The 20,691-nt window shown below is 39.4% G+C and overlaps 1 protein-coding gene across 1 annotated transcript; it reads left to right on the forward strand.

Annotated features, from left to right (window-relative positions):
* The first annotated feature begins 12,542 nt into the window (after nt 1–12,542).
* Nucleotides 12,543–15,171, forward strand: LOC133730445 (licodione synthase-like). The gene is made up of 2 exons (XM_062158031.1): nt 12,543–13,445; nt 14,193–15,171. Exons 1-2 carry the CDS (start codon nt 12,543–12,545, stop codon nt 14,859–14,861), a joined length of 1,572 nt encoding a protein of 523 aa, XP_062014015.1. The 3' UTR covers nt 14,862–15,171.
* The last annotated feature ends 5,520 nt before the right edge of the window (nt 15,172–20,691 follow it).

The following is a 20,691-nucleotide window of genomic DNA, read 5'->3' on the forward strand; positions in this document are numbered from 1 at the left end:
CATAGTGAGCTTCTCTTGCTTCACAATATGCTTGTAGGCGGTGACAATTTCTTCACGAGCTCTACAAATGTGTGCCCAATGACCGGATACTCCACATCGGGAACATACATCTCTGTGCTCAGACTTTATTGATTAAGGCGCTTTGAAAGCGTCATTATGATGACTCTTAGTGTTGGTGGCGCCACCAACATGGCCAGAGGCGTTGCCTCTTTCTCTCTTTTCTCGTTGACCTCTTCGGTTCCATGTCCGCCTATTTTGGGGGTTACCTTCCTCATTAGAGCGAGAATATGGACTAGAACGTCCAGAATTACCCCTAGATTTAGGGTTTCGCTCTTAGGGCCCTCCCACAGGGGCGCGACTAGAATTGGACTCCGGAATATGCTCTATTCCTACGGGTCACGAATTATAGTTCTTCACAAGGAAGTTGTCATGCTTTTCAGCGACATTCATAGCTCCAATGAGCTCATGAAACCTTGTGATCCATCATGTAGTGATATCGATTCGATAGTTCTTTGCAACCATCAAAGTAGAGACGGAGAAGGTAGAGAGAGTCTTCTCAATCAACATCGCATCTGTGATATCTTTTTCACAGAATTCCATTAAGGATTTAATGCGAAGTGCTTTCGAGTTGTAGTCAGTAACTGACTTGAAATCACAGAAGCGGAGGCTATGTCATCCCACTTCTAGTTCAGGAAGCAGTGAGTCACGGACGTTGCCAAATCTTTCTTCGAGTGAGACCCACAGCCTTCTGGGGTCTTCTTCATTCATATACTCGTACTGGAGCGAATCATCCATATGACGAGTCATTAGGATGATGGCTTTCGCCTTATTTGCCTCTTAAGGCTGCTCTATTTGCTTCCAAAGCTTGAGCTTGCTCAACCGTTTACACGTCCTAGCTGGGCTTGAGAATGGTATCCAGGATTCCATCGGCCTTGAGATGCTGGCGGACATCACGAACCCACTTGTGATATCCAGAGCCAGTTGTTCCCAATGGAGCGAATTTCAGTTAGTTCAGGTTACTCGTCCTGAAAGAGAACAAGAAAAAGGGTTAGTTTCGGAGCGAAAAAGGCTACCACTAAAACATATAAAATTTCTGAGCGTAGTCACTCCCAAAAAATTATGAATTTCCGAGCGTAATCGCTTCCAAGAAATTAGGGATTTCTGAGTGTAGTCGCTTCCTAGAAATCGGATTCCAAGAGGTATTGGATTAGATCAAAACAATGATGTAAGTGTTCGATCATAAATTCTCTACAAACTCGAAGTTTGGAGATCTCAACAAGCTCCAAGCTTGGAGTGAGCACAAACCCCCACAGTTCAGCTTTTGGTCTCCTCTATGAAGAAGAAAGGGGGATAGAAGAAGGAAGGTTGCAAGTCCCCGAGAAAAGAAGAGAAACGATAAAAAAAAAACTTCAAAAATGGGAACTAATAGAACCTTTAAAACATACATTGAAAAGTTTAGAAAATTGCCGGAAAAAGTGTCGGATAGTCGCCGGAAAATTTGGCCAGAAAAGTCGCCGGAGCTAATGTGGCACCAGAGATGACGTGGCAGTGGGTCACCGTGTTGATGTGGCAGTGAGTCACTGAGCTGCCTGCGTCAATGGGCCTGTACCTCCTTTTTTTTTTTTTTTTTTTTTTCCCTTTCTGCCAATTGGGCTTCTGGGTTGCGGGCCTTCTTCTCTTTTCTTTCTTTCTTCTTCTTTTCTTCTCTCTGGCAGTTCAAGGGTGCAGCTTCTATTTGTGGCCGGTTCAGATCCTTTAAGGCCGGTTTCGGGAAAAAAATTTCTGTTCTCAGATCCTGGGATTGAGGCGCTACTGCTGGAAAAATTTAGTAGCAATTGGAGGTCCGGAAGGTGATGAACCAGTGGAATATTTGCTGCGGGTGGTTTGGAGCTTCGGATGGCCGGTTTGGTAGGTTTCAGGCCGGTTCTGGACTCCTGGTGTGGAGGGCTTCAAGGTGTGCGGTGGGGGCTGAAAGGGTTTCAAGGTTTTGTATTCGGATTTAGGGTTTTGGCTATTAGGTTTTAGGGTTAGAACGTCGTGCTGATAACGTGTTTAAAGAAAACTGAAATTGGGAGAGAATTGAATCGTACTTTCATTGATAATAGGGGCCTCTTTATATAGAGGATTACGAGACATAGAGTCAGAGTTGTACAAGGAAAGATAATCGTACAATTAATCGGATATCTATGAGTATCTCCGAGAATATCTCTAATTCAAAACCCTATTACAACTAGGTCAAGTAACTTAGAGTTTGCGCCAGACACATATTCTGGATTTACTTGAACACTTTTGAATTTGATAGATTTTATCTTTTGAGAAAGGTGTGTGACATTTATTATTTTGACTGTATAATGTCACTGGTTTTTATGTCCCAAAACGAAACCTTATACCCGCACTATTTTTGGTTTCCTTATAGAATCAATGTAGCATTTATTTGGTGATGAATATGCTTGGAAAAAAAAAAATTATCCTACTCTAAATGAGATACTATGTCATATTTATAAAGATAATCAGCGATCAGCACAAGCTTTTAATATAAGCCAGAACTCAGATCTTCCTGCACATGCTTTTGAATGAATAAGATACTCTGCACAGTCCTGCCTTGAAGACTTGAATGAACTTGAGAAATTAAGCGGACTTTGATTATGATAGCTGAATTGGCAAACACATAACCAGTCAAAACATGTATCTGGTTATGATAGCAAATTTTGGAATATGTAAAACAGTATAATGTGTGCTTATGTATTATATCGAATGTTTGTAATTATTAAGCTGAACCATATCAATGATATATCCGCAGCATCGCATGCCCAGTTGTATGTATACTGAATTACTGATAAACTCTATATATAAGCTAAAGTTCTCTTATGAAATTGCAACAAGCAAAGAGTTGCCTAGATTTTCAATTTCAAAACTGAACGATCGCGTGATATGTAGGCTGCATGTAAATTGGAAGAAAACATGTCTTTTATAGCTTGCTACGCTTGCCATAAATTTGAAGAAAACATGTCTTTTACGGCTTGCTATGCTTAAATTTAGAGATGTTATTTAATGTAAAAAGACATGCTTGAAAACATGTCTTCAATTTATAGCATGCAAAGTCTGATGTAAATAACATTTTACAATATGTTTTTTAGTCTATTTATAGTGGGCAAATATATGCCGCAAATGAGAAATATCTATATATAGTACCGCGGTCTATAAGAACATGTTTTCACTACGCTGTTATATATTATCATTTATGGTTCACTTTTCACGCTTTAAGTTACTTATTTTCTTATCTATACTATTATTAAGAGAAGAGACTTTGTTAGCAAAAACTAAATTTTTTGACAGATTTAACCCTAAAAGATTAAAAAAACTTTGAAAATAAATTAAATCACAAGGGTAAATATGACAATTAAAAGATAGATTTTTATTAAGAAAATTAAAAAAAAATTATCCCACAATCCCCACTTTTCTCTCCCACTATTTTCTCTATGCAATAATTGTTTTATTTATTTATTAAAAAAAAAAAACTCTTAGCCCACCCACCCTTACATATGTCGGTGAGAATCGAACACACGACCTCTATAATGTTGGAATTATAATTTACCAACAGCTCACTTAAATAAAAAACTATTAATAGAACAGGCTTTGTTAGCCAAAATTGAAAATTTTGACAGATTTAACCCTGAAAGATAAAAAAACTTTGAGAATAAATTAAATTATAAGGATAAATATGACAATTATAAAATAGATTTTTATTAAGAAAATTAAAAGGAAATGTTTCCACAACCCCCATTTTTCTCTCTGCAATAACTACCCATCTTTTAAAAAAAAAAAACGAAAATTTTTAGTACACATGCAGAGCATGTGATTGCAGACTAGTATTAATTATATAAAGTGTGTATAGGCATTCTAGCGACCCATAGATGCAATTGTAACTTCTTTAAATTAAGAATATTTAACTCCACCAGTCAATACAACCAATCTCTATTTTTTTTTTTTTTGAAAGGACCAATCTGTAAATTAAATTACTTACTCCACTAGCCAAGTTCACCCAAATTTATCAAAATCAAATCAAAGGCTAAAACTCTCACAAATCTCCCAAACACAACTCCAAAATAAATGGTCACCTACCCATTTTAATTTTCTAATGTCGGAACTACATGTAATTTAGATCCAAAAAATCCTAAACAGTAAATTGAATAATCATAGGTTCACTTTAACCAAACTCACCAAAATACTATTCTTATTCCAAAATCAAAGCCCTCCTAAACCCTAGGAGTGCACGTGGTTTGATCGATCTCTTTAAAAGAGTATATAGAGAACCCATTAAAATATTTTGGTGCAGCAGCAAAACAAACAAACACATATTGTATTCCCTTAAATTCGCAATTGGTTTCTTCATAATTAATGGAATCAAGATGTGTTCTCTTGTATCAATGGATTATAATTAAGAGACACATGCATTATGTCTTAAATGGGTCGATCTCTAGATAATTAAGCATCTAATCTCTAAATGAATACAAGATAAATTATGTTGGGTAATATTTTTACTCGAATTCAGATCCGGATCTATTTCTTGGATAGTCTCTAGCCTTGGTTGTCCTTAACTTTTAATCTGGTCCATTTATTCAAATTTAAAAGCCATTATTAGTCAACGAGACAAGTTATAGTACTGTGATGTTTATCATACACTCATTTTACATCTATTTGAACAAAAATGACAATATATATGAATCAAAATTACAATATTGAGAACAAAGTTACCATATTCATTTACATTATTTACATATAATTAAACAAAAATTACAACATTGATAACGAATTTGTTCAAAAATTTATAACAAGATCGTAGGTGGTGTAATTATCATTAAGAGAACTAAGATTACACAAAATATGACTCAATATTACCACTCTAACAACAAATTTGTTGTCACATTTATAAATGTGTGTATGACATACAAGTATGTATTTGGTGATGGTTTTGGTCTCATATATAAGAGGTCAGGAGTTCGAGCCCCATCAATGGTGGGAATGGGGTGGGGTTTTTTTTTTTTTTTAATTTATTTATTATTTTTATTTTTAAATGTATTATAGAATTTTCCTTAGTCAACATCTGACTTTTAGTTAATGAGCCATCTGTGTTTTCAAGGCTAACGACACCATTTTTTTCCGTCAATTTTGTTCTTCTTTCCCCCTTCACTTCATTTCACCCTTCCACAATGAACAATGCCTTTCAGATTTAAATTAACTTAATTTTCCCTTGGTTTTTGAAATTTTGAACGATTAATTTTCTTCTTAGACTTTTTCTTTTTTCGTTCCCATTCCTCCTAAACATCAAACACAGTCCTCATCTCTCGTCTTTTTCCCCTTTTTCTTATTTAGTAACAACTAACAAGGCGGTTGTGATAGGAGCCTTGTAGCCATAGCTTTTCCCTTCAAATCTGCAAATTCAAATGTAGTCTGTGTAGATGCTGGTTTCAAAATTATTGTTCCTGATGGATTTGTCACAATTGATCTCTGGAAGCCCAACTGAAGAAGCTGAAAGATGCTTTGTGGTGTTAGTGTTGGACGGGAATTGCTACAATTGAAGCTATCTGTGATCAAATTGAGTAGCTATCATCTGGAATTGAAACAAAAATGAAAACCCAGCTACGTTTGATTCTCCTTTTTCCGCCATATGGCATCCTATATCTTCCAAGTTCCAACCCCATTCTCTTTAATTGATCTGTTTAAAAAACCATCCCAGGTGATTGACAAAAATAAAGAGGCCTTCATTGACATAAGTATTTCAGAAAGTTATACAATTCCTACCCAAAAATAAAGTCACGGACACAATTACTTGATGCATGCTAGCTTGCTCGATATAATTATTAGAAAATTACATAGTAGCACATGACCAAAGATGTAAACACAGAAAACCTACTTTCAAAAAGATTTATACAAATAAGGACATGAGCCCAGGCCCAAAAGTGAAATGATGCAAGCCTGACTCCTAATTTTAATGGAAAAAGACCAAAATGCTTAGTTTGATGAGATATTTACACGTATGCCACTGACCCATACAAACACCCCAAAACAAAGCATCGAGACAACTCGACCCATTCTCGAGACCCAGCGACCCAGAAGAAGACCCGACCGAAATTTCTGTTTTCCGGCGACCAAGTGACGGCGGACCACCGGCGTCTCGTTCGTCTCCTCAACGCCGATCTATTTCTGGTCTCGGCTTTCTCGTGCGACAACGGACGGCGACGGAGTGAAGCCTGAATCTTCAGTCGGTTTCTGGGAATTTTCCGGCCAATCCGGCAATCACCGGTGGTGTATGAGGTAGGAAAATTTATCCTCTCGTCGTGCTCCACCTCGTGCTATAATTAGTTTTTAGTTTTGCTGGTGTTTTGAACAATTGGTGTTTTTGGGTAGCGTTGGTTGTCGCATTGTTCGTGGTTTCCGGCAGCTGTTCTGGGTTTCTCGATTCAATTCTGGCATCCTTGAGTACGAACTCTTCCTTGGCCGAGCTTAATCAGCTTTGCTTGTCTGATTCAAACGATGTGTCTTTGCCTCTACAGGTACTGCTTCTTATTCTTGTTCTGTTTCCTCTGATTCTGGTATTGTTAACAACCCAGACCCACTTCATGATGATCAGAAACAGGATTCAAAATTGAAATTGAAGAGCAAGAAGAGGTGCTACTTTAAAATCGTGAAATCTTTAGGAAAATTATGGTAAATCAATGGTAGAGGAATTGGGTTGAATCTTCGGGTTCATAAGTACTCTTCAATCATTGTAAATTATGCGCGTATGCCAGCAGGTTGAATGGTATTGGCATAGTTATTTACAATTCGTGTCTCGCCATATATGGTTTTGCCTTTTGATTTTGGTTGCTTTGTTATTAGTGCTACTGTTGTTTAGGCTGCTATGCAATCTGCATTGCAAGAAATTATGAGTCGTTTGTTTCCATTTTTTAGTACTATAATGTAATATTATCCTTCAAGAGCATTGTTTGCTAGGCAGGTCCAACTTTGGGGATGCTTTTATTCCCAAACTCATTGTGCTTTAGTTGTAGTTGACTGTTTGTTCAGATTGTGAGCTTCTTTTTTTGCTTCTCTGTGTGTGGTCTGTACTTAGCGAGATGGAGTGTTTGTACACTATAAGTTATATATTTACTTCAAAGTTTGCCAAATTTGTAGCAGATGTGCAACGGTCAACACAGTACCAAACATCCTGTAGTAGTTCTAACATCATGTAGTATGAGTACAGCGAGTGCAGTAGCAGGTCAGGACGAGTGCAATAGCAAGATTAGGCGATGACGAGTGCAGTAGCAGACCACGAGTACAAGTGCAGTAGCAGAACTGGACGAGTATGAGTGCAGCAAGTGCAGTAGCAGGATTGAATGAGTGCAGTAGCAAAACACGAGTACAAGTGCAGTAGCAGAACTAAACATGTATGAGTGCAGCGAGTGCAGTAGCAGGATTGGACGAGTGTAGTAGCAGGATTAGGCGATGACGAGTGCAGTAGCAGAACACGAGTACGAGGGCAGTAGCAGAACTAGACGGAGTATGAGTGCAGCGAGTGCAGTAGCAGGATTAGGCAATGACGAGTGCAGTAGCAGAACATGAGTAGCAGAACTGGACACAAGTACAAGTGCAGTAGCAGGATTGGACGAGTGCAATAGTAGGATTAGGCGATGAGATAAGAGTAGTAGGAGAGTGAGGTATGAGATTCTTTCTCTTAGCAACGTGTAAAAGAAAGATATATATATATATATTTTTTCTTTTGAGAAGCAACATAAATGGATTATTCTCAGGAAAAAAAAAGTAATATAAACAGATTATTCTCAGAAAAAAAAAAAAAAAAGTAATATAAAGGGATTATTCTTAGAAAAAGAAAAAAAAAAGTAATATAAAGGGATTAGAAATCAAAATGAGTAGTTAAGGGGGAAAAAAAGTAACATAAACGGATTATTCTCTGATAAAAAAAAACAGTAACATAAAGGGATTATTCTCAGAAAAACAAAAAAAAGTAATATAAAGGGATTAGAAGTCAAAAGGAGTAGTTAAGGGTAAAAAAGTAAATTAACTCATGACATGTGGCAAGTGGAGAGCAAATTGTCCTTATTTGTAAAATTTAATCCTTACAAAGGGATTACAAGTCAAAATAAGTAGTTAAGGGTAAAAAAGTAAATTAACTCATGACATGTGGCAAGTGGAGAGTATATTGTCCTTAAGTGTAAACTTTTGTCCTTAAATGTTCAAAACCAAATGTTGTAGAGTTTTTTGTGTTTTGAAATCCTATCAAGGGGGTATATGTAGTTTGCTATATAATTATTTCACAAAACAAAGTCATTTAATTATCAGCTGAAGAATAGTGACATGACCATGGTTCTAAAAAACGCTAGACGCTAGTCGGGCGGTAACCCGGGGACTAGCGCCTAGGGGCCTAGGCGGTTTTTATTTTTTTAATTTTTAAATTATTTTTATGACCTATAATAATAAAAATAAAAATATTTAAAGTCTAAAAATTAATTATAAATATAAAAATAGTCAAAATATAGAATAAATTAGGGTTTAGAGCCTCCTAGTCCCCGCCTAGCACTGCCCAAGCAGCACTGCCTAGCTAGCACTGCCTAGCCCGCCTAGTAGCCCAGCGCTTAAGGGCAACGCCTAGGCCAAAATCCTATCGGTTCCTTACCGCCTAGGCCGTTTTTTTAGAACATTGGACATGACATGGGGAGAGTAAAAATTTTGGAGTGAAGAAGAAGATAGTTAAAAGGAAAATAATCAGAGAGATGAACCTGTGAAAGTAATGAGGAGACGGTGGGAAAGAAGAGAAAACTAACGCCGTTAACATCAAATAGCTAATTTGTTAGAGTTTTAAAATCAGGTGCTGATGTGGACTAATAATAGCTTTTAAATTTTTAGTGAACAAATTTGATTAAACGTTAAGGACAGCCACAGTTAGAGGCTAGCGAAGGAGAGGATCCGAATTCTTTTTTCTGAGGATGACAAGAGTATTTAATATGAATTATGTAGTCCCTGCCCTCTGATAAATTAATTTAGGCTTCACAACTAAAATCAATTGACAATGAACAGAGTACCTCAAATTCTTATAAACAAATAGACAAAGTCTTCATTTTTCCATGTCAAATTCATATTCTCAACAATCCCCCACTCTATTAATAATAATTTTTTTTGACTCCATTATTAATAAATTTTTCTAGGCATGGTACGGTGGGGATTTCATACACTACGCAACCGTCCTAGCTATTGGTCCTAACAAAAAGAAAGAAAAAGCATGCACGTAGGCAATGAAAGATTTAGATATCAATGATTTAACAAAGTTAATTAATTAGGAGATTTATAGTGTGGTGCAGATCTATGGCTCCTCAGTTGGAAAAACTAGTTCATACTTGTTGTTTGGAGATCGATCCACAGATACGATATCAACTAACTACAGCCATGATATAAAACGGTACATTGATGCAGCTTAAAATTGAACCGCAAGAAATAAATAAGTTTGGCGAAGCTGTATTAAACTATTAATTATTTGACAACGGGCTCGCCAAAACAAACTTTTTCAACGTTAATTTCTGGTATGGGATTATATGATTATGGGATTTATCATCTGGTCCAATCAGACGTGGATCTACTTGAAGAGTTATCTAGGCCGTAAGCCTGTAGCCAAACACAAATTTGGGGGTAAATATTGTCAAGGATATTTCTGTAATAACCTATCAAGTAGTTTTTTCTTTAGCAAATTACTAACAAGTGTCTCGTTAGGAATAAAAAAGTTACTGTCAATTAACCAGAAGGTATTGTTATTCTTCATGAAAGTTACTATCACTCGTCCTCTTTACGGGGAGGGTAGGCGCTCTACGCAAAGACCGCTAACGAGGTGCTAATATCGCATAATTCCTCTATTTTAATTAAAAAATAAAAAAACTATACTCATTGAAAAAGTCACTACCATCTTTAAAAAAAGCTACCGCCCCACACTGAAAAGTTATTACCAAGAAACTGAAATGTTATTGTCATTCTCTAAAAAAAGCTACTGTCATTCACAATAATATTATGAAAAGCTATTGTTGATGAATCATAAAGCTAGTTATAGAAAATTACTTATATACTTATATTATCAATTGAGTCAATATATATTTTTATCTAAGTGTCGAAAAATGATAATAACTTTTCTAAAAAATTACATTAGCTTTTCGATTTGTTGATAGTAGATTTTTGGTTATTCGACAGTAGTTTTTTTTTTTTTTTTCATTGGAAGTAGTTTTTCAATTGATGACAATAGCTGTTTTGACACAAATGCCATTTTCAAATATAATGAAAATTATAACTGCGGTTTTCAGGGGCGGAACCAGGATTTAAATGGGGGGGTCAAGACATAGTATACAAAATTGTAATGTTAGAATTTAGCAAAAAATTACTTGACTCAAAGTTATGTGTACTTTTCCTTTATAGAAGATGTTCATTCTCAAATCAAGCAAAATGCTATTTTATACATCTCCTAAACTCATATAAAAAGGGTATTTCTAAATGTACCCAGCAAATTTATTTGTTTATAAATATTTTTAATTAAACCACCTAATTTCCCAAACTGCCCTTATCTTATCTTGTACCCAGCAAAGAATCGAAGTGATGGAAACTTCGCGTCGTCTTCCTCGTGATTTGCTTAACCCTAATTGCAGATTGCTTATCTGCTAATTCAGATACATAAATTTCAAGCTCAGTTTGATTAAAGAGGAAGAGAGAGGGTTGAGGAAGGGACCGGATGGTTTGCGAAGAAGGGCTTCACAACAAACACAAACAATTCAATTTTGAGACCAAATTTTGAATTTTGAATTTTGAATTGCAGAGAAAGAAGAAAAAAGAAGAGAGGTACCTCGGTGAAGGCGTCTGAAGCAGACGGGAGGGCAGAGGTATTGGAGGAGGTGGGTCGGGACGACTCATAAACAGGGGAGGATGCTACTTTGTGCTCCACGTCGTCGCCGTCGTCGTCGTCCGATGAGTTATGGTAATGGAGGCCATTTTGGCCTTCTTCTGCTTCTGCTTCTTCTTCGGAGGAGGAAGAATAGCCCTGGACGAGTGCTAAGCTCATTGTCTCCTATTCAAATTTTTACAAGAGAATCAATCAAATGGGTGCCAAATGATCAACGTGATCTTCCACACCAAAATGATGAGAACTATGCAAGCAACTCAAGATCTTAATGTAGAAAGGGTTGTCTGATCCAAGGAAAAAATAAAATAAAAAATTAGAGTGATTAAACAAAAATCTACAGTTGGATCATGGCATAAAACCAAGAAATTGAGATCAGCCGCAAATAATAGCTGTACAAGAATGATTCCACATGCACATTACACTTGGACACAGATTGTGTTTCCCGCCAATTCACGGTAGCCAAACAAAAAGCAACTATAGAGAATAGAAATATTTAGAGAAACAGAGAGGAGAAAAACAGAGATTCATTTATGCATGCAAATGATTCTGAAGAAGTCGAACCCGATTCTTAGACCAAAGAATGGCTTGTTCTGGGTGTTATATATGGTGTATGTAGGTGCCAAATGGGTTTCGATATGCTCTGGGGCATTGCAGCTCATCTTGTTGGGAAGAAGATTGGTATGAAGCTGGGAAGTTTTCTATCGCCTTGTTGGCTTGTTTCTTTAGCTGGGTACAAGAAAAGGTTAGTATGGGAATTTAGGTGGTTTAACTAGAAATATTTTTAAACAAATAAATTTGCTGGGTCTACATAGAAATTTGCTGGGTACATTTAGAAAGACCCCATATAAAAATTACAAATGTCCAAGTGAAGAAAGCAATAATTTATTCATTTATTACTTAACTTTTTTTTTTTTTTTTATCAGATAAACAACTCAAATGCTACAACTAGTATTTTGTGAGTCGAACTCACAACCTCCCACTTACGAAGAGGAGACTATGTCACTAGACCAAATAATGTTGGGCTTAATTTTTTTTTTTTGATAAATTAATTACTTTTTTTTTTTTTTGAACCAAACAATTCTCATTCAGCTCAAACCAGAATGGCACGGATACATACCTTCACTTGCCATCTATGGGCAAGTCTAGGACGTGGCATGCTAGCACCACTCATTAGACAATCAGTGCTCACATATTCAAAATCAAACCTATACACTATGAAAAGAATACATAGTAAATAGACTACATTTAGATCTAAGATAACCATAGGTGCATTTACTATTTACCAAATAAAAGAAATCAATTACTTTACTTATTTTGATTGGTAAGACATCAAAACCAATCAATTTGATCATTTTTCTTAATATAATTGATTTATTATTCAAAATTGATTGGTTATGAGAAATTTTGGGGGGGGGGGGGGGGACATGAGATTCTATTTTCATTGAGCTCATTTTAGGACAGCTACAAGAATGATATTTAAAGTTTTGATTTTTTTTTTTTTTGAATAAATTTAAAGTTTTGATTAGAGAGACAGAAAAATTGAAGTCTATGATTAAGACATTAATATGAGTCTTTATATAGTGAAGAATACGAAGCAAGGTAGTTAGTAGCCATGGTAGTTGAGTTAGTCCTCCTCATCCTCTTCCTTATTCTCTCTATCTTCATCTCGAAAAAGTTCCATGTGAAACACCATGGTGACCTTCCTCCAAGCCCTTTAGCCTTGCCCATCATCGGCCATTTCCATCTCCTCAGCCCTCTCATCCACCGTTCCTTCCACGACCTCTCTCTACGCTTCGGTCCCATATTCTCTCTCCGCCTCGGCTCCGTCCCATGCATCGTGGTGACGTCACCGGAGTTGGCAAAAGAATTCCTCAAAACCCACGAGCTCTCCTTCATAAACCGCTCTGAGAACACCGCGGTCGAAACCATGACATACAATGCTTCCTTTGCATTTGCACCTTATGCACATCACTGGAAGTTCACCAAGAAGCTGATCACAAACGAGCTCCTCGGCGGCCGCAGTGTAGACAACTTTTTAGCCATCCGAAACCAAGAGTACGTGAGGCTTCTGAGGCTGTTGGCCAAGAAAGCCGAGACTTGCGAATCAGTCAACCTCAGTGAGGAGCTGCCCAGGGTTAGTCACAACGTCATCGGGCGGATGATGCTGGGGAAATATTCTAGTGCTTCGCGGGCGGATGAGGCGAGGTTGGTGGTCCGCGAGGCGACCAAGATTTTCGGAGAGTTCAATTTCAGTGATTTTAATTGGATTTGGAAGAAATTGGATTTGCAGGGATTTCGGAAGAGAACCGAGGCCACACATAAGAAGTTCGATGAATTGGTGGAGAAGGTGATCGCTGAACGTGAAGAGTTGAGGAAGATACAGAAGAAAGGCGACACCACAGAAGAAAAGGATGTCAAGAGCTTTCTTGATATTTTGCTTGATATTTTGGAGGGTGAGAGCAGTGAGTATTTGGAGGTTGAATTTTCAAGAAATCATGTTAAGGGTCTAATTACGGTATAATTCACCCATCCCTACTGTTTTCAAAATTAATCCCATATTTTTTCTAAACGTAATCCTTACTCTAACCATACTTCTAAACCTAACCTAATCTTTTGTAGAATGGTCTTATATATATATAGTGTATATAATAGTGTATGTGTGTTATGCATGCATTTGATAAATCAGAATTCTCTCGTCTCATGAGCAATGTTCTAAAAAACGGCCTAGGCGGCGCCTAGGCGCTAGGCGGCAAGGAACCGCTCCGATTTTGGCCTAGGCGTTTCTCTTAGGCGCTGGGCTACTAGGCGGCCGCCTAGGCGGGCTAGGCGGTGGTGCTAGGCGGGGACTAGGCGGGGCCTAGGCGATCGTAAACCCTAATTTATTCTATATTTTGACTATTTTTATATTTATAATTAATTTTTAGACTTTAAATATTGTTATTTATGTTATTATATGTCATAAAAATAATTTAAAATTAAAAAAAAAAAAAACCGCCTAGTCCCCGCCTAGGCCCCTAGGCGCTAGTCCCTGGGTCACCGCCCGACTAGCGCCTAGTGTTTTTTAGAACCTTGCTCATGAGTTTGATACTTGAATGTACAAATTGGTGAGAGTACTCGTGAACATATATGTGTATATATTAATGAGTGTGATTTTTTTGACAAAAAATATTTAATAGTTCTGGAACTTAAATTTCCATTAATTTGTATATGAATTTTCTCAACTGTTATTTACTTTAAAAAAGTAACAAAAGGTTTTTCGCAGGATTTGTTCGCAGCTAGCATAGACACAACCTCTATTTCAATGGAATGGGCACTGGCAGAGCTTATGAATCACCCAGAGGTGCTTAAAAAAGCAAGGGATGAGATATATCAAGTCGTTAAAAATGGACGATTAGTCGGAGAATTGGATGTTCCCAATCTTCCTTACATCCAAGCCATCATAAAAGAATCATTAAGGCTACACCCACCTTTGACTTTAGTTACAAGAAAATGCGTAGAACAATGTAAGGTTGGCAAATATGTCATTGCCAAAGACACAATGTTATTCATAAACAATTGGGCCATCGGAAGAGATCCTAAGAATTGGGAAAAGCCATTAGAGTTTTGTCCTGAAAGATTCTTACAACTCGATGGGGGCGACAAGGCAAGTGCAATAGATGTTAGAGGACAACAGTTTCAATTTCTTCCATTCGGATCTGGAAGGAGGATATGTCCTGGTATAACCCTAACCATGAAAATGCTACCTGCGCTACTTGCAGCCATGATTCAATGCTTTGATTGGAAAGTTGTTGGGACACATTACAAGAACATGGATAATGAGAATAATGTTCTTGAAATGGATGAAAAATTGGGATTCACGACTCCGAGGGCATATGATCTTGTTTGTGTTCCAGTAGCCTGCTTCAGTCCCCTTAGTATTCTTGATCCATAAAATGAGATTTGAAATGCTGGTCTCAAGTTAACTGTGTCCGTTTATAAAGTTAATTTCCTAAGTAATTAAAAAAAAAAAGTTATAAATAGTCCTTGTGGTTTGGAGTGATGCTCAAAATTAACTTGGTGTTTAAGGATATCTCTATTTGTGTTTGACCCAAATTCTAGGTTACTTGACCTAGTGGTAATAGGGTTAAATTAGAAGGATCTAGATTCCTATTCAATGTACGATTACTTTCCTTGTATGATTGAGATTCTATAAATTGTAATCCTCTATATAAAGAGGCCCCTATTATCAATGAGAACACACAGCAAATTCCTCTCAATTTCAGTTTATCTACAAAACGTTATCAGCACGAAGCACTAACCCTGAAACCCTAATTTCGTAGCCCTCAAATTCCAACATCCACCGCCCCAAATATTGAAGCCCTATCCTCATGGAACCCAGAACCGGCGGCGGAACCATCGGAACCGGCCGGAAACCGCCTGAACCGGCCTCCGGAATAGGCTGAACCGCTCGGGTTAGCCTCGCCTTGCTAGCCTCGCTACCGGAAGCACCTGTGCCTGCCCTCCGCAGATCTGCCGAGCCCCTGTCGAGATCTGCCGAGCCCTGCCGAGCATCTGCCCAAGCATCCGAGAGCCCTGCGCGCACCTGCCGAGAGCCTTGCGCACCTGCCGACAGCCTTCCGCACACCTGCCGAGCAGCTGCCGAACCCCTTCCGAGATCTGCCGAGAGCCCCTGCAGCAGCCTTGCACAGCCCCTGCAGCAGCCCTGCATAGCCCCTGCAGTAGCCCTGCACAAGCCCTGCAGCAGCCCCCGCAAGCCACCGCAACTGCCCTGCACCGCCCTGCCTAGCTCCGGCCACCACCTCCGGCCACCAGTTTCCGGCCACTTTTCCGGTGACCTCCGACGACCTTTTTTCCGGCCATCTTAAACAACTTTTCCGGTCAAGATTTCCGGCTATTTTTCAAGGTAAACTTTTCTAAAAGTTCCCGTTTTTGAAGTTTTTCAATTTCTTCTTCTTTTCTCGGGGACTTCCAACATCCCTTCTTCTACCCCCCTTTCTTCTTCATAGGGGAGACCAAAAGCCGAACTGTGGGGGTTCGTGCTCATTCTAAGCTTGGAGCTTGTAGAGTCCTCCAAATTCAAGAGTTTGTTGAGAAGAAAACGATCGACCACACACATCATTGTTTCGATCTAATCCAACCCCTCTTGGAATCGAATTTCTTGGAAGCTACTACGCTCGGAAATTCCTAATTTCTTGGAAGCGACTACGCTCGGAAATTCCTAATTTCTTAGAAGCGACTACGCTCAGAAATTTTATATGTTTTCGTGGTAGCCTTTCACGCTCCGAAACTAACCCTAATTTCTTGTTCTCTTTCAGGATGAGTAACCTAAACAAATTGGACTTTGCTCCATTGGGAACAACTGGCTCTGAATATCACAGGTGGGTTCGTGATGTTCGCCAGCTTCTCAAGGCCGATGGAATCCTGGATACGATTCTCGAGCCTAGCCAGGACGTGCTAACTGTTGAGCAAGCTCAAGCTTTGGAAGCAAATAGAGCAGCCTTAGAGGCAAATAAGGCGAAAGCCATCATCCTAATGACTCGTCATATGGATGATTCGCTCCAGTACGAGTGTATGAATGAAGAAGACCCCAGAAGGCTGTGGGTCTCACTCGAAGAAAGATTTGGCAACGTCCGTGACTCCTTCCTTGCTTCCTGACCTAGAAGTGAGATGGCATAGCCTCCGCTCCTATGATTTCGAGTCAGTTCTTGACTACAACTCGGAAGCACTTCGCATTAAATCCTTAATGGAATTCTGTGGTAAAGAGATCACAAATGCGATGTTGATTGAGAAGACTCTCTCTACCTTCCCCGTTTTTGCATTGATGGTTGCTAAGAACTATCGAATTGATGTTACTGCAGGACGGATCACAAGGTTTCATGAGCTCATTGGAGCTATGAATGTCACTGAAAAGTATGACAACATCCTTGTGAAGAACTATAATTCGAGATCCGTGGAAATAGAGCATATTCCGGAATCCAATTATAGTCGTGCCCCTAAGAGAAGGCGCCAAGAGCAAAACCCTAACATTAGGGATACTTCTGGACTTTATGGTCCATATAATCGCTCTACTTGGGAAGGTAATCGCCAAAATAGGCGAACACGGAACCGAAGCGGTCAACGTGGAAAGAGAGAGGGAGGCAACGCCTCTGGCCATGTTGGTGGCTCCACCAACACTAAGAGCCATCTTAATGACGCTTTCAAAGCGACTCAATCAATGGAGTTTGAGCAAAGAGATGTATGTTCTCAATGTGGAGTGTCTGATCATTGGGCACACATTTGTAGAGCTCGTGAAGAACTTGTCACCGCCTACAAAGCATATTTGTGAAGCAAGAGAAGCTCACTATGTAGAACAAGATGATCTAGATTGAAGGGTTGAAGACTACGAATCTGGCTGGCATCAATAGATCGCCAATTCTGTTTAAGTCTTTATTTTCCAAGAGATGTAGGCAATTGCCATATTATTTTTGTAGTAGATGCCTATGGTTTAGTCTTTCTTCAAAGTAGGCGTACTCAATGTAAATGTGATGTCTAGAAAGGTTTTGAGATAAGTGGTAATAAAGCGAGCTTTGCTCCACCGACATCTCCCTACTCACCTGGTCACATTTGCGTTGGAATTACCGAAAGAAGTTAGACGACTACCATTGTTTTGCATTAGCTAAGCATTTGGATTAGATTCACCTAATGGTTAAGAGACAATGATGTACTCCGTTGGCTTATGAATAAAATTTTGAGTTCTTTTCATTATGACTCCATTTTGATTCATGAGCATGTTACTTTGTGACTACGACGGCTGGGCCATCAGTATTAATTCAAGGACATGGAATAGCCCAAGTTCTCTTTGCCAAATGGCACCTTGATTAATGTCACAGAAACTCTCTATGCTCCTAGGGCAACTCGCACCTATAGATAGCCAACGGATTTTCGCATGTAGAGAACAGAAATGAGTTCCTTTGCAATGCCTCAAATGATTGCGAATGAAGGCGCATCTTATAGAAGTTTATGTGTCTCTCTAGTGGACTCTATGTCACTATTCGAGCTATTAAATCCAATAAAGTTATGAGAGAAGATCTCTTGGATTTAGACACATATTGGCTTTGTCTCGACAGGATAAGTCACCCTGGTCATGATATGATGATCCGTCTACTAAAGACTTCACATGGACACCCTTGAGCGAAATGAAGCAAGAATCAAAAATTGGTTCCTGGACTTAGCAAGACCGCAACAATTGCAGCATCTGGCGCTGCAGTTGTCTTGGGGCGCCATATGGCCGCCCAAGTCCCTTGTGACAACGCCATATATGGCGCTACCCATGGCCATGATGCCATGGATGTCAATCCCCATGGTTATAGCGCCATGGATGCCACTTCCCATGGTCATGACACCATGATGGGTGATGTAGTCACAAACTTTGCTTCAATATGCGTTTCAAACGCTCAGGCCCAACCAAAACTCTCCTTGGTTGCTTCTAAGGCCTCTCGCTCATTTTACAAAGCCACTTCCTTAGGAAAATTAGGACTGAGACCGTCCTATGCAAAGGATATGATAATACTCATTATGTTCTTACATAGAATCCGTAGGGATTCTCTGGATTGATTCACCCAACTTGCGGACGTTTAAATATCTCATGATGTTGGTTGACATGCAAACACGCTGGTCACGTGTTGTGCCATTGTCCACTTGTAATGGTGCTTATGAAACACTCCTAGCACACATCATATGACAACGGGCTCACTCCCCGAATCATCCTATTCAGTCAATTGGATTTGACTATGCTAGTGAGTTTACATCGAAGACTTTCGATAGTTATTGCATTTGGGACTGATGTTGGACATCATATTCCCATGAGCACACCCAAATGGGTCTCGCGGAAACAACTACGATGGTAGTCCGGACATTGGTAATGCGCACCAACCTCTTTATATCCGCTTGGGGTGATGCAATATCGCATGTAGCTATGCTAATTCGTCTACGACCCACTGCCACTCAATCTACCTTTGGGTTACAGCTAGTGACTGGGTACAAATATCGTACTTACGCATATTTGAGTGTGCCATTTATGTGTTAATTGCGCCGCCACAGCGCTCTATAATGGGTCCTTACAGACGAATGAGCAACTCAGTTGGATTTGAGACTCCAACAATCGTCCGCCACTTAATGCCATTGCATGGCGATCTCCTTACCGCTAGATTTGCGGATGTCTCTTTGATAAGACAGTCTTCCCGTCGTTAGGGGGAGATAAGAACACAGATGTTCAGCAGGAACGACAAGAATTGTCGTGGCCTGTCCCCACTATGTCTCATCTCGATCCCTACTAAAGTGACGAGATCACACAAATATGCTGCAAACATGCTCGCAAGGATGGAAGTCCCTACGAGAAGACGTAGCGCCACCCTACACAGAGGTAGGCATGGCGCCAATGCCAAATAGAGTGGTACTCTAGCGTTATAGGTCATGGCCCCAGCTAGGATGCATGGGAGGCCCGTGAGTTCGAAGGATACTTTGGCACATTCCAACCCTTTGATCATCGACACTCAAGATCCGTCTCATGAGAATCTTCTGGGTTATGGTTATCGTTGGGGGACGCCTCAACGTTAGAACCCTATTCCTGAGAATATAGAGCTCTATGAAAATTACACTAGTGTACATGAGACTTGGGATAGAAACTCCATCATAATTGATTATGTAGTTGCGCATTTCGTTGCGCATGAGTTTGTTGAGTTAGATGATATCGAACCACGCTCGGTTGATGAATGAATGCCAACGTAGAGAGATTTGGCCTAAATGGAAAGATGTGATCCAAGTTAAGATGGATTCTCTAACGAAGAGGAAGGTTTTCTGAGCTAGTGATGCCAACACCTCCTGACATAAAACCTATTGACTAATGGGTCTTCGTTAGAAAGCGTGATGAGAAAAAGATATGGCAATCTCGCCTTATGGCGCAAGGCTTCTCACAAAACGCCCTGGAATCGACTACGATGAGACATATTCTCTCGTAATGGATGTCATTGTATTCCACTACTTTGTCAGTTTGGTAGTTTCCGAATAACTGAACATGCAGCTTACAAATGTGGTCACTACGTATCTCTATGGGGATGTAGATACGGAATATACATGAAGGTTCATGGTGAACTTCATTTACCCAAGTCAAGTGGCTCTAGACCACGGAGCGCGTTTACAAAGAGGTTGAAACGCTCACTAAAGTGACTACTTGATTGGGAAGGGATATGCCCACGCGTTTCCATAACAAGTTTAGGATTCTATCGCGGTTCATGTTGGACATGATCTTCATTAGAAGCCCTTAAAGAGTTAAGGGAAACCGCTGAACATTTGAAATCAGAGTTTGAGATGAAGGATTTTGGGAGAACACGATTATGTCTCGGTTTGGAACTTGAGCATCGTGTCGATAGATGCTTAGGAATTTTGACAAGGTCAAGCCTTCAAGCACCCCCATGATCGTCCGTAGTCTTGATCCTGAAAATGATCCTCTTCGTCGAAAGGATGATGACGAGGATGTGCTAGAGGCAGAAGTGCCTTACTTAGTACAATAGGCGCATTATTGTACTTAGTTAAATGCACAAGACCGGACATCTCATTTGCAGTAAGCTTGTTAACTAAGATATAGCTTTGCGCCAACGCGACGCCATTAGGATTGGTGTAAAAGATATCTTTCAGTACTTGAGATGTACGATTGATATGGGCTTGTTCTATCCCTACAGAGAGATGATGGATTCGGACCCATCACACACCAGGAACTCCGCCAA

The sequence above is a fragment of the Rosa rugosa genome, chromosome 2 (assembly GCF_958449725.1).
Source record: "Rosa rugosa chromosome 2, drRosRugo1.1, whole genome shotgun sequence".
NCBI classification, from domain to species: domain Eukaryota; kingdom Viridiplantae; phylum Streptophyta; class Magnoliopsida; order Rosales; family Rosaceae; genus Rosa; species Rosa rugosa.